Below are 14,211 nucleotides of genomic sequence, written 5' to 3'. Positions count from 1 at the left end.
CCATCGCCACTGAGATGTTACCGAGTAAAACAGGATAATGGAAATGCATGCTCTGAGTGCGGAGGAAAGTTAAACCTTGAAGGTGGCCTGGAGTCCACAAAACCCATACCCCATGTTTTGAAGCTATTATTACTGGGTGCTTTGTTTAATAATGGAAAGCAGTTCTGCACCATTTTCTCTGTGCTCTTCTTTTAACAGATGCCAAACTTTCCTCAAATGTTTATTCTTTGAGTATAATGAAAGTAAACTTAGGCTGGAATGAATAAAGGAAGTAGGACTTCTGCAATTCTCGCTATTCCTGGAGTCTTTCCTAAATTAAAACATGCTCTGTGCTCAGACTAAAAGTAATCAACTCAGTTGGAGAAGCCTATCCCTTGCTTTTCTTTTTTTTCCCCCTCCACTAAGAGAGTTACTTAAATTTGGCACTTGGAATTTTTAAAATTTTTGTGTTTCGTATAGGTTTTTTTTTTTCTTGGACTCGAGGCTTAGAAGAGCTGTAAATACTTCTGTGTGTGTATTCTGCATAGTTCATGTTTACCTCTTTAGGTGGGAGAAAAAATATTTGACCTTAATTTTTTTTCCTGCTGCTTCAAATAATGGTTCCGCCTAATATTTGATGGGGACGTAGCAGCCTCTTGGCCTTGTTATTTCTCCCCGCTCTATAAGGGAAGCAGTACTTTTGCCTCTATACTCAATCATTTTCACTTTGTTTTTTCTCTGGTCAGAGAAGTCTCTCTAACAAAGCTCCCATGGCTCACTTGTCTCTTTGTGACTCAGTGTGCCTCAGTCTTTCTCTTCGTGATCATATCACATCTCCCAGATACTGAGGGGGTCACTCCTAACTCCTGGTCGTTTTGGTGAAAGTCCTAGGTTTCTATGAATTTTCCTACTCCCTGATGCATTGGATCTGCATTTCGAAAGGGGGTCTATAGGATTGTATACTATAAACATTTAAAAAAAAATTTGTTTTTACACGAAGAGGAACTTGATTGGTACCCAGAACACGAAGGACCTCAGGTACATGAAATACTTATTAATAGACAGGATTTGGGTAGCATGAAGATATTGGATGAACCCTTCACATCCTGTCTTCTGTTTGTCGTCTTTCCATTCCCCGTGGGCCTCTGTTGCCCCGGAACCTTTTCTTCCACCTGTGGGCAGCTGTTTTACAACTCCCTCTTTTCTTACCTGGTTTCAAACTCTCTGCTTTCTTTCCTCACGTTAAGGAGGGTTTTCCCTTGGCCTCCGTGGTACCCTTTGGGCCAGGCCTTACCTACCTCCTCCTTCACCTGTTGTCTAGATGCTTTAATTTCCAGTTTATTTTCCTAAAGATTAAATCTTCTCCCAGTCCAGGCGACGTCAGAGAATTAGTTCTTTGTTTCTTTTTGCCCTTTGAGCACCACCTTTCTGCCCTTGATGAGAAAATTTTTCTGTTTATGGTACCGCTGTGGAGGACCCTGCGCTTCATTCATGATCCATTTTTGTTTGATGGGATCTTCCTCTTTCGTAGGACTCAGAGGCTTCTAGGGCTGGGAAGACCTAAGAAGTGACTGAGTTCGACTCTTCCCCTTTTACACATGAGAAACAGGCCCAGAGAGGATCAGTAAGCTGTTGACGGTGAACCCAAAATAGTTTTCCGTGTGCTTGGGTGGCTTTACTGCCCGAAATAATAGTTCAAGTAGACAAGATAGAGGAGCTTTCCTTAATTATTGTCCTATCATGATTTGGTGTTTAATGTAACCGCTGCCGAACCCTGTGCCGGAAGTCATTGAAAATGTAACGCATGATGGCGTTTTCATGGAACGCTCGCAAAGCTTAATACGGCACGCTTTGTAGAACGCATACCCTTCAGAGAACGCCCCCTCTGTGTGACTTTGGAAGCACCTCCATGCATTCGGAAAGAAGGTGCTAGGAATGGAAGTACCTTAAATTCATGCAGAAGTGATGGAGCTCTGCCTGCTGGAAGGCGGGCCCTGTCTGCAGTCCCCCTTCCCCAAGTCGGCCCCCACCTTCTTGTCCAGGGACGTGTCTGCTCAGGTGCGTTACAGGTTACCTGCGCGGACTCTCCAGCGTTCACGGAGCCCACCCTCGGATGGCTCTCAGGTGTGAACACAGGGTGACGAGGTCCTCGAGTGAATATGTTACCAGTGTTGCTCAGAGTCCCTGCATGAGAAAGAAGAGCTTGGGGAGAAACATACCTAAGCGTCAGAGCTTGTTTCCAGAGGACTAGATGTGATCAGTTCACGAGCTATTGATCAAATCAGCACACGTTCAAGAAGTAAAGAAGTTAACTGGAAAGACTATTTAGCGATGTTGATTTTTCAGAGTTTATAATTCATGTTATTTCTTAAAACAAATGTAAGTGTACTTGAACTTATTTTCCAGGAGACAAACCAGCTAGGTGGTTAACCTTCTCTACCCAACAGGCCCCCTTAACTCCAGATCCATTGACCACATCAGTGTGTCCCACGAGACCGTGGCCATGGCTTCGGAGCCAGGACTGACTTGTTCTCTCTGTCCTCTATTGATGGCAGGCAGGTTGAGGCAGTGAACATTTCTTCCATTTGGAGATGCCATTTGGGCATAGGGGGGTGGTTAGGAACCTCAGGGCCTGGGGTCAGAATCCAGCGTGTGGGAGTGTTCTCCAGAGGCTCAAGTCATACGGTCTTGCCGTGTTCCCCGGTCTCGGTACTGTCCCAACCCTCCACTGGTCCCCCCCACGCTGGAGTCTGGATTAGTTACTAGATGCCCAAGACATAGGCCATTTTTAGTTTTGTGTTTCTTCTTCATGATCTTCCTTCTTAAATATGTAAAAATAATTTGACCTTTTATAAATAGAAAACAACACAAAACAAGACTGACTTCCTAAAAGCCATTAGAAGCCTCAAGAGGCCATTGTAAGATGCTCGCTGTACCTGACTTTGACAGTGAGGGTGCCCGTGTGTGATGGTCCCGTGCTGACGACCGCGTGTTTGTTTTCCTGGCAGGTGTGTCCATTGCAATGTCGTGTACTCTGACGTGGCCGCTCTGAAGTCCCACATCCAGGGCTCTCACTGTGAAGTCTTCTACAAGTGTCCTATTTGTCCCATGGCGTTTAAGTCTGCCCCAAGCACACATTCCCATGCCTACACGCAGCATCCCGGCGTCAAGATAGGAGAGCCGAAGTAAGTCCTGCTGCCTTCTGACTTTTATGCCACATGTCGTCACAGAGATTCAGAGGAGGGGGTAGTTCTGTGGAATGAAACTTAAGATACAAAGGATGATGCCACCGCGCAGATGTCGATGTTCCAGGAAACACAGCTGGTAGCTCCTCACTCCCTAAACCCTTCAGCTCTTTCTAGGGGACGCCTCCGTCCGCAGATGTCACTTATGACTTGGGCCCTTCAGTTTCTACGAATCAAGTGAATATTTACCAGGTTTGCCCTTTTTCTTAAGGTGATTTTAACAAATAAGTTTGAGCAGAACTATAAAATACCATCATCTTTCCTTTTTTAATTTTTTTTTAACATGGTTTCTTATAGGATGCACTTTTCGTCATAACGTAATACAAAGTCAATTTAAAACACTGGTTACTGAATTTAACTTCATAGCCAGTATTAGTCCTTGACGAGCAAAAGCAGATTTCGTGTTTGTCTTAATCTTGCTCTTAATTTTGTCCGTTTTTGCTTTGTGGAGTCCTTAATAACGACGTGGTCCTGGGCAGCCCTGGTCTGCTTAGCCAAGAGGAGGGCGAGTGGGCTTTGGGTTCCGAGTCCTCCCACCCACCCACCAGCTGGGAGGTCTGGGACTATCACATGCTCTGTTTCAACATCCGTTTTTCTCCCCCATAGAATGACGGTAGTGCTTACAGCACGGGGTTTGTGTGAGGCACACAGTCCCTCTGTCTGGAGCACGGAGGGGCTCAGTGGCTTTGGTGCTTTCCACATTTCCTCTCTGTTGTGTACACAGCCCTGGATTAGGTGCGGTTAAGCTTATTTCATTCCCGTATGATTTATGGCAACGTGGAATTTGATTGTTGGGTGAGGTTAGATTTCCTGCCCAAAGCTATTGGTGTGTTTCGCCCGTAACTCCATAATCAAGGAAGTATTGGAGGGAAGATGTGCACATAGGCCATGTTACATGTGTCTGACTTTTACAGTAACATTTAGTTTGGGGAGATATGACTGCACACTATAGGGGTGTTTACTAAAAAATGAGGATACAATGAATTCTGTTCTAGAAAGACCTTCACTCTGATCTTTGTGGAGCCTCGAAATGAAACAATCTGCAGATTAGGTGATCCATATATAACCTGGTATCTTGACCCTGAAGATGCACTTCAGTGAACTCTAAGGTCTTCACTGTTCATGGTAGTAAAGCTTCTAGGCATTAAGGCAGTGTCCTGCCCCCAGTTAATACAGTTTTCAATATGGTTCTTTATTCAAATAAATAAAACTTTACTGAAATCTGGAATAGTAGTTGTTACCTGGGAATACAGGGCAGCAAATGAGTAAGATAAGCTTTCCAGTTTGAGTGATGCATAGGAAAAAATTTATTCTGGTATTTTCCTAAAATTATTTTTACTACAGTCGTTCTTTAATAAGTACCAACTCTGAAGATAGGCATTGACTACTGTGTTTTATTTTATTTTATTTTTTTTAAATATTTTATTTGTCAGAGAGGGAGACAGAGTGCAGGCAGGGGGAGTGGAAGGCAGAGAGGGGAGAAGCAGGCTCCCCGCTGAGCAGGGAGCCCGATGCGGGGCTTGATCCCAGGACCCTGGGATCATGACCTGAGCCACCAGGAGCTCCATGACTACTGTGTTATAAACTGTAAAAGTAGGGGCGCTTGGGTGGCTCGTCGTTAAGCATCTGCCTTCGGCTCAGGGCATGATCCCAGGGTTCTGGGATCGAGCCCCGCATCGGGCTCCCTGCTCGGCGGGAAGCCTGCTTCTCCCTCTCCCACTCCACCTGTTGTGTTCCCTCTCTCGCTGTCTCTGTCAAATTAATACATAAAATCTTAAAAAAAAAACACAAAAAAACTGTAAAAGTAAAAGAAAAAAAGCTGTAGGTGAAATACAACAAAACTGCCAAACCAGTGAACTTTACCTCAACTGCTATGACCCCAGGGGCTGCTCGTCAGCGCCCGTGTGTCACGACTGTGTTACAGCGGGCCTTGAGATCGCTCGTCCCTGCCACGTTTCCCCATTCAGGCTCCCGTAAAGCCTTCCTGTGCCGTGCTGGAATGCTGCCTGGCCTACACTTGATTCAGAAGCTTCCTTTTGACATTAAGTCCATCTCTGCTCTGTATATGTTAGCCCCCCAAAGTTAGTAGCCCCGACTACACTGAAGACTCAGGCACTGAAATCTCCTAGCAGGATTTGGTTAACAGGTGGTTATGCAGATGACTCAACATTATGCAAATGGTGTGCATTCATTTTTTTAAAGAGCAATATAAAAATAACCCTCCCCCATTTTCTTTAGAGACTATATGAGGTCTAAAAATACAGCCCCAGAAAGTCCTGTAGTCCTAGCACCTCAAATTGAAAAGCGCACAGTGCAAGTTTTTACATCTGTATTTTTTTAAGACTTTTATTTAACATGTACGTAGTGTTTCTTACATGCCAGGCACTGTTCCAGTGCTGTGTTTCTTGCTTTTCAGCGTGTGATCAGGCTTGTTACCCTGCTGTGTTAATAGAAAACTGTGGACACCCTTGCATCTTTTCTGGGTGATTCCAGATCAGTTTGAATGTCCATTCCTGGATTTCATGGTGATAGAGGTTTGTGTCTATTTTCGTCTTTTCCTTGACGTCTGATGAACAGCAGGTTTTTTGCTATTTTGTGCCTCCCTTTTATTGGCCGCTCTAAATGTATGTAAGTGGAGAAGTGAGACCTCCAAAGTCCAGAATTACGTAAGAGAGAGTTTCTGAGCCAGTCCCTGAGAAGTCAAGCACGTACTAAATTATAACAGTGGCATGGCGGAAGACTTTGGAGTCAGATGAGGCTGAATTTGAACCATGGCCCTGGGATTTGTGCAACATCCAGCAAATTCTGTCCTCTCTGAGCCCGTCCGGGAAACGGCTCACCTGCTGGAAGCGTGCAGGTTGTTGGCTGAGGACAGTGCTTTGCACTTAGTTCGATTCAGTCAGTGGTAATGAGGGAGGAGGTTCGTGGCAGTGATTTCAGAGCTTAGGATCGTTTGTTCCATTTGTTTTTACATTTGTATCAAGGGTTGCACCCTGTTCTGGAGAGTTTGGTTTGCTGTAAGTTGGACCTGAGTGTGGTTATTTGGTTTTAGCTTTCTTCTTTCTTTCTTCCTTCCCTTCCTTCCTTTCTTTCTTTCATAGGCTTTTTAACGAAGACTTTTATTAAGTTAGGCCCAGCGTGGAGCCCAACACGGGGCTTGAACTCGTGATCCTGAGATCAAGACCTGAGCTGAGATCAAGAGCCAGATGCTCAACCAACTGAGCCACCCAGATGCCCTGGTTTTAGCTTTCTATTTCTTTTTTTTCTCCTTCTTCCTCCCCCCCCCCCCCCCCGGTCCCCTTAGTCTGGTTATTCCACCATTCCCTCAGTCTTGCAACTAGGGTAGGATTCAGTCAGACATACAGGATTGGCTTTCAGAGCCTTTTGCCACCCTCCAGGGCCTCGCCCGCCATTCCCACAGCCTGGGGATCCGGCCACGGTGTGTTCTGTCTGTTCCCCCTCCACGCTGCGCCCAAGCGTCGGCTTCACCGCTTCACCGTCCTGCCTGGCTTCCCTCCCCCACCGGGCTGCCTCCTGTGGTTTCCTTCCGTTGTAGTCGGAGAGTTTGCTCCATCTTCGTGTCCTAACTCTTCTGTGAGGTTCGTTTGTTTGGGCTTCGTTTTTTAGCATGAGCACCATTTTTTAACATTTCTCAGTAGTTCTGTCCTACGGGAAAGTTGTAAAACTCTACAGATGAACATCCCTTCATCTAGATTCCCCAGTTGCCCACATTCCTGGCATTTACTCCCACCATTTCTTTCTGCGTCTCCCTCTCTCTCTCTCTCTCTCTCTCTCTCTCTCTCTCTCGGTGAGGAATAATAGGACAGCATGACATAACTATTGGAGTGTGTTCTGCCTCTCCTCCCAAAAAGGTCACCCATGTATGTCCCCCCTGTTGAGCCCTCCCAGCCAGAGATGGGTGCTGATTACATTACTGCTCAGTGCGAGGATCCCATTAAAATTTCTCTAATAGATGAGAAAGTGTCTTTTTTAAAATTTTGGGTTCAAAATCCTATCCAGGAACATGTGTTGCATTTAATCGTCCTGTCTCCTCAGGGTTCTTCCGTCTGCAACAGTGGCTCAGTCCCCCCCCTCCTGTCTTTGGCCATCCGAAAGAGGCTTCCGGCCCCTCATGCTCCGGATGACCCCCGTCCGTCGCTGCTTTCTTGTAGCTGGACGCAGGACACGTACTCTTGGCAGGAGGCTCCTTGTTGTGTCCCATCAGAGCCAGGCAGTGCCTGTGTGTGCTTCTGGCGGCGCTGCCGACCTCCCCCATCTAGTCAGGCTGGTGTCCGCCAGACCTCTCCGCCATGTAGTCACCACCTCCTCCCTCGTAAGCACTAGCAGCTCATGGGGCGGTATTCCAATATTGTACCAGCAAACCGTTCCTCAGAAAAATGCTCAAGTAAATAATTTATCTCCTCTTTAATACTTTCTTTGCTATTCAGTGGAAAGAAAAAAAAAGAAAAAAAGTCAAAGCAAACAACCCCCCCTCCCAAAGGAATGTAGCATGAATAAAATGGGCCATGCTGTTTTTCATGAAATAGTTCTTTCTGAAAATGTAAGAATAGAATCTTGGGAAAAGTTCTTAGCCTAGCTAGTAAATCTTCATTCTTTTCCCGAGACTGTTCTTTTTTTCTTACTGCTCTATGGTCATTACAGAAAAATCGAGAAGTACAGACAAGCAAAGAGAGTAAGAATACCTATAGTATCATCCAGCAGAGATGATGACAGTTGTGTAACCTTCCATGTTTTTTCTGCGCCCTTAAAATGCAACCATATCGTACATACTGTCTTGTTCCCTGTTGTTTGGATTGTGACAAAAATCTTTGCATTCATGGGTATATGTCTGTAGCACAGTTTGTGAAAAATGACATCGTTGCTCTTACTTCACTACTTACGTTACTGGGTGTTTGGGCTATTTTCAATTCTAAGCTGTTTTAAATAGTGAAGAAATGAATGTCCTCGTCACACATGGTACAGGTAATGCTGGCACAGCATCAGGGTGCCTCCTCTGAGCTGTGTGGGGACGTCCTGAAGTCCTCGAAAAGCCCCTCGGCGCTAAGTTACTGATATGTCAAGACCTTATAAAAACGTGTGCCGCTCAATCCAATTTAATTTATAAATTTTATGTAGGAAAAGGAAAAAAAAATTAAATCTGTCATTTACTGACAGAGCTACGAAGCGAGACGTGCTTTCTCACAAAGACCCTGAGAGGAAAGACCTGTGGTTTCTAGAGGCGTTCCTTTCTTTGGCTCTCGTGTGGAGATAACAAATGGAATCTCAACTCTGCTTTTTTCCTCTCTGACTTGTACCTTCAGTCAGTGTTTCTCTGCCATTTTCCTAAGCTGCTCACTGGGATTCTTTGTGCTTGTTCTCGAAGTTCTTCAAAGGAGACACAGGTGTCCCTAGGGTCTCCCCTGAGGACCAGGAAGACCTGGGGCAGTTACGGGAGAAAGGGGACCTAACTGTGGGCACGTTGAACGAGGTTGGTGGCTGGGGAGTCTAGTGCTTTCCCTCCTGCCTGAGCTTCAGTGGAAGGTGTTGATGGATGGAAGGCATTCTGTGTAGAAGGCTCAGGTCTCCTGAATTAGCTCAGGGAGGCTGCTTGACGGTAACATCAGGTAGAAATGGTCTGTAGTAGACAGTATTTTAAACCATCTTAAGCACAGTAGATAACACAAATTGAAACAACAGTGGTATGGATTTTCTTTCTCTCTCTCTCTCTTTTTTTTGGGGGGGTGTATAATTGTTTATTGGTATAGGGCTTTCTGTGTTGAGAACATGTAGAGAAATGCAATTCAAGTGTAAAATTTCCCCTAACTCGAAAAGAAAACATGGGACAAGTAAGAGCTTATGCAGACATCAGAGCTGAACAGGCCTCCTTAGTTCATTAACAAGCGCTGTTTCAAGGTAGGGGACCACCACCCAGCTGCGTTCCTTGTCTTCTCTTAAAGAATACTTAAAAAAAAAAAAAAAAAAATCAAGAGTGCTTTTGCTCTGTGTTAAAGTAACTAACAAGTGAAGATCTTGTACAAACCAGTGTCCTCTGTAGATCTGTAAGTAGTGCAATGGTCATTAATTTAGACTTCTGTTTTAGACTTCTATGCAAATGTGATGGAATGCGTCTTTACTCAAAATGTCAAGACAGATCTGCACTTGAGTGATGCCAGTTGCCTCCAAAAGATTGTTTCAAAGCTAAACTGTTTTGTTCTTTTTACCGTGTTTATGTGTTCTCACTGCCCCTGCCACCTGAATTCTTGAGATGTAAAGTAGCAGTTCCTTTGACTTCAGAGACGAGGGCTCACTGACATTTCCACGCACTTCTTCTGTTGTAGAGTAATATATAAGTGTTCCATGTGCGACACTGTTTTTACCCTGCAAACCCTGCTGTATCGCCACTTTGACCAACACATCGAAAACCAGAAGGTGTCTGTTTTCAAGTGTCCCGACTGTTCTCTTTTATATGCACAGAAGCAACTCATGATGGACCATATCAAGGTGTGTGCGCATCTCTCGTGTCCTTTAAGTAAATTGTAGACCCATTCATTGATCATAAGTCAAGGCTGAGCTGCAGATACAGAGAAAGCATGCATGCTGTCGAGGGAAGGGATGGGTGCTCGTTGTTGGTACAGAGCAATGTACGGAATGCTGCCATCGCACACTTGACTGATGCTTTTTATTCCCGAGTCCCAATCTGCATACAGTGAAAGACCAATGCAGAGTAACAAACGTAGGCCTGAGTCTAAAAGAAAAATAAGTATTAGGGCTCTTTTTTTTCCTTCACCTAAAAATGTGACTGTGAAGTTTACTTTAGAAATAGACAGGGACTCGAATTGTGTTAATTTGTTGTAAATATCAGTGTGTATTTAGAAAAATGAAGGTTTTCCCTTGAAATTATATAAGCGGTTAAATTTACATTATAATTGATGTTCCTGGATCTTTTTTTGGGGAGGGGGGTCTTTTTTTTTTTTTTCCTGTCAAGGTTGCATGTAAATTGACAGTAAAATGTGTAGGGTGGGCCAGCACAGTGTCTGGACCCTGGCAGGTGTTCAGTTAATGAAATGAATAAATGTCCAGTTTGGATAACCCCCACCCTCCAAACCCCAAAAGGGGCGCCTAAATCTCTTTACAGCCTTTTAAGCTCATGAAGGACAGTGCTTAGTCCTAGCCTCTTAGCTGCCCACTGTGAAAGGTTAAAGCAATTTTATTCCTGTGTGATTAGGAGATAATATCCATCAGCTCTCAGAGCTTAAAGTGACTTGACTTTTTAAAAAGAAACAGCAACAGTGGCCTGATATCATGAACTCCATCTCTCTTCCTCTTAGTTCTTCTCTTTTTTTAATATGGGGTACAAGAAAGGTGAGCAGATCAGGTCTCTGAATTAGTCTAGTCTCATCTCAGTTAAATGAATGGACTGTTAATCTTTGAAATTTCCTGTGTTGAGCATGTTTGAGCTCACGTAGCATAACTGCCTATTGCCAAGAACTTAACATCTGCTCATTGGAGGGTCTGCTCGTTGGCGGCCGGGCTAAGCTAGTGGCTCTGTGTCATTACTACGGTGAATCAATGCATGGGAGCTACATTTCATCATTATCACTTAAAAGTACAGTAAAATCCTCTTAAGATATTTTAAAGGTTTTCACTAAAATTACAAAACTCTCTTGACAACAGATACTTATTTAATGAATGATCGGGGGGGGAAAACCCTAAAAACTGCTCATAAGAACATAGTGACGTTGGAATTAGACCCAAATATTTTAACATACTTTTTACAGGGGGGAAGAAAGAAAAAAGAAAGAAAAGTTACTTCTTAAGAGGCTTTTAAGGTATTTGCTCTCTGGAGCTCATGTTTACATCTGGAAGTGGGGTCATCGACCTTGTGGTTAGGGTCTTCTTGTGTTAATAGTGAATTTGGAGGAATACAAGGTTCCAAGAATAGAGACTGAAGAGGAGGGCAAAGTCCTGTGGCCACAAGGACGAAAGAATTGTTTTTATTCATCTGAACCTTTACGAGACTCCATGATACGAAAAAGAGTGGAAATACTCACTTATGTTCTCATTTCAAGTATGTCCAATACACTTGAAATATTCTGCCTTTATGTGTTTGGGGATGGGTAAGAATAAAGATAAGGTTTTAGGGGCACCCTGTTTTTGTTTTTATTTTTAAGATCTGTGCTAGCTCCTGTGAGTGTATTTACATCACCTAATACCTGTGCTATTCAGTTTTTCATGAGGAGGAAATTCAGAGAAAGCAGGACAGGAACAGTGTTCCCCCATACATATTCATTTAAAGGTAGATCTTTATTTGCCTAATTTAATCCAATTCATAGCATTTCTTCTTCCAGAGTATAGATTTATTCACTGTGTAGGATCCCTGTATGCATGTTGGCATTTACATTTAAAGCAAACTTTCAAGTTACAATTGTTCAAGTTATTTGTTGTTACAGGACCTAAGGAAAAATCAATTCTAAAAGAATTAAATGGTATTTGTTTTATTTAAAAAAGACCTTTGCTTTTAATAAACGATTTTTTTTACATCACGATGTGAAAATGGAGTAAATAAGAAATTCCCATTTTAGCACACGTGGCCTTGCCCTCCTGTCAAGGCACAACTTTTTGCTGCTTTTCTGTAATTCCCATAGCACCATAAGGTCGTCTCACAGTAGAATACTTGAATACATGACCCCCTCCTCAGCTTTTTAGTTCATAAAAACGTATTTGCCTGGAAACTTAGGAAAAGTTTGCTAGAAGATTTTGGGTTTTGTTTTGTTTGGGTTTTAAATGGTTAAAAGGGTAAAAGCTTGGCTTCTGTTTTGAAAAAGGCTATTGGAAACCCCAAAGCCTCTGCCCTGTGAGGTGGCTGAAAAGCCAGTACACGGCTTTTTGGCCGTCCCGAGAGCACATCTCACTTCCCGAAGATTTTCTTGTGCCAAAGAGCATTAGATGTCTTCCTCCTGGGCCCCTTTTAGAGACCAGGTTAAGGATCCTCTGGATAGACTTGTTACCCCTGCTAATGAGAAAATTACAGAAGCCCCTTTTTCCTTCTGGGGTGAGACAGGGAGAAGGGTTGGTGAATTCTTGGCACTGTTTGAGGTGACCTTGCCTGGGAAGGTATGACGGAGAGTCCCCTGCAGGGGCTGCTTCTGACTCAAACACTGAGGAAAGAATATGGAGCCGAGATCTACTCGGTGTGAATCTACAGGACGCAGGAGGCCTCGGGGACCCGAGGAGACGCATGTCACTTTGTGCCTCTCTGTACGTTCTGTAGGTTCAGGACTCACGCCTGAAGGCTGATGACTCAAGACCTTGTTCAAAGATAAATTCTACACTGAGGCACAGACTTACTTGCTTCCTTTTTTTTTTTTTTTTTTTGGTCTCTGCTTCTAGAACACAAGACAAAAACCAAAACCACCCTGATCTTTAGACTCAAATGGCACCAGTTTTACCTCCGTAGAATTTGGAATCCTGCAAGTTTAAGTGGGATAGCTGCTGTGGCTGTTATGTTAATGATAATAAACAGCTGAAGCAACTGTAAGAGGCTTTTCGAGTATCTCCTGTATAAGGCTGGGAGGTATCCGTAAGAAGGGATAGGTCGGGATAGGATGTAGGGATATTGACGTTACCCCAAAACACCCCAGTGAAAACCCAGACTCTTACAAGTATCCCAAGAATGTGGAAGGTATGAAAGGGAGGGAGAAGGCATCGCTCTGGTCTCAGGTGTTTGTGAAAGGTGGTCACCTGGGGGTCTTGAACACCTACCTGTGCGTCAGCCTAGTCCCATGTTTCTGGGTAGGTGTGAAAGTAAGCGTCTTCTTCCCCAGAAAGAGTCTGTTGCAGAGAGGACTCACTGGTTCACTGGGGGAGGACAGGCAGCCAGGAATAATTTGGACTCAGCGCAGAAGGCTTTTTTTTTTTTTTTTAAAGAATTTAAAAATGGCACAAGCAAATAAGCTTTCAGAAGTTATTTGGAACCAGAAATGCATAATTTAGAGCAACCATAAAAGTTCATTCCCCTCTGTCTCTTTTTAAGTGTATATTTTGCTTAGGTTTTCTTCTTGCTCTATTAAGAAATGTTTCTGAATGAATATAAAATCTTTTTGGAATATCTGTCATGCGTTAAGAATAGTCGACATGTGCTTCTCTCCATGGTAACCATTTGTGATAGATCTTTCTTTTGTTTTTGTAACATAGTCTATGCATGGAACACTGAAAAGTATTGAAGGGCCTCCAAACTTGGGTATAAACTTGCCTTTGAGCATTAAGCCTGCAACTCAAAATTCAGCAAATCAGAACAAAGAGGATACCAGATCCATGAACGGGAAAGAGAAATTGGAAAAGAAATCTCCATCACCTGTGAAAAAATCCATGGAACCCAAGAAAGTGGCCAGTCCCGGCTGGACTTGTTGGGAGTGTGACCGCCTGTTCACACAGAGAGATGTTTACATTTCCCACGTGAGGAAGGAGCACGGGAAGGTAAGAGCAAGAGGCCACCTTGCGAGGTGCGAGGAAGAGCACAGGACTGGCAGACCTCCAACACTCAGGTGCTTGGCTCGGCTCTGCCAGTAATTAACAAATAAGGAAGAAGGGAGGAGAAAAAGAAAGTGACGCTTGGAAAACTGTTAGGAGTACGTATAGGACTTAATGTGATTCTTTCCTGAGTTTGGTAGTAGGATGGTACCTCATCCTTCCTTAAGCTGCCCAGGAGCTCTGTAACTGAAGCCACCGAAAAAGCTGAGTCGCAATATTTATATATACTCTTTCTCTTTTTTAAATAATAAGTACACATCTCCAACTAATAGCGATTTTTTCTTAATGCCCATTATTAGACCTCATGAAACTAGCAAGACGATTTTGTGATATTGTTCCGGTAGTCTTAAAATTGGTTTGTTTCAGTTAGGATCCAGAAAGAGTCTGCGTTGCATTTGGTTTTTGTATAATCTAAATCTCTTATTCTGTAGTAGCCCTCTCTCCATTTTATTTTATT

At 43.7% G+C, this 14,211-nt stretch overlaps 1 protein-coding gene across 12 annotated transcripts in view; it reads left to right on the top strand.

Moving 5' to 3' along the window:
• Positions 1-14,211, top strand: part of ZNF532 (zinc finger protein 532) — a 105,426-nt gene that overhangs the window by 62,058 nt on the left and 29,157 nt on the right. For all 12 annotated transcript variants that reach the window (XM_044383053.3, XM_057313363.1, XM_048218453.2 and 9 more), the window contains 3 exons: positions 2,988-3,164; positions 9,563-9,725; positions 13,419-13,700. In XM_044383053.3, the coding sequence (XP_044238988.1) occupies positions 2,988-3,164; positions 9,563-9,725; positions 13,419-13,700 (622 nt within the window). The remainder of the gene's footprint in view (positions 1-2,987; positions 3,165-9,562; positions 9,726-13,418; positions 13,701-14,211) is intronic.

Source organism: Ursus arctos, unplaced genomic scaffold (assembly GCF_023065955.2).
Source record: "Ursus arctos isolate Adak ecotype North America unplaced genomic scaffold, UrsArc2.0 scaffold_17, whole genome shotgun sequence".
NCBI lineage: Eukaryota > Metazoa > Chordata > Mammalia > Carnivora > Ursidae > Ursus > Ursus arctos.
Note: the sequence above shows the minus strand (reverse complement) of the source record. Positions and strands in the feature narration are given on the sequence as shown.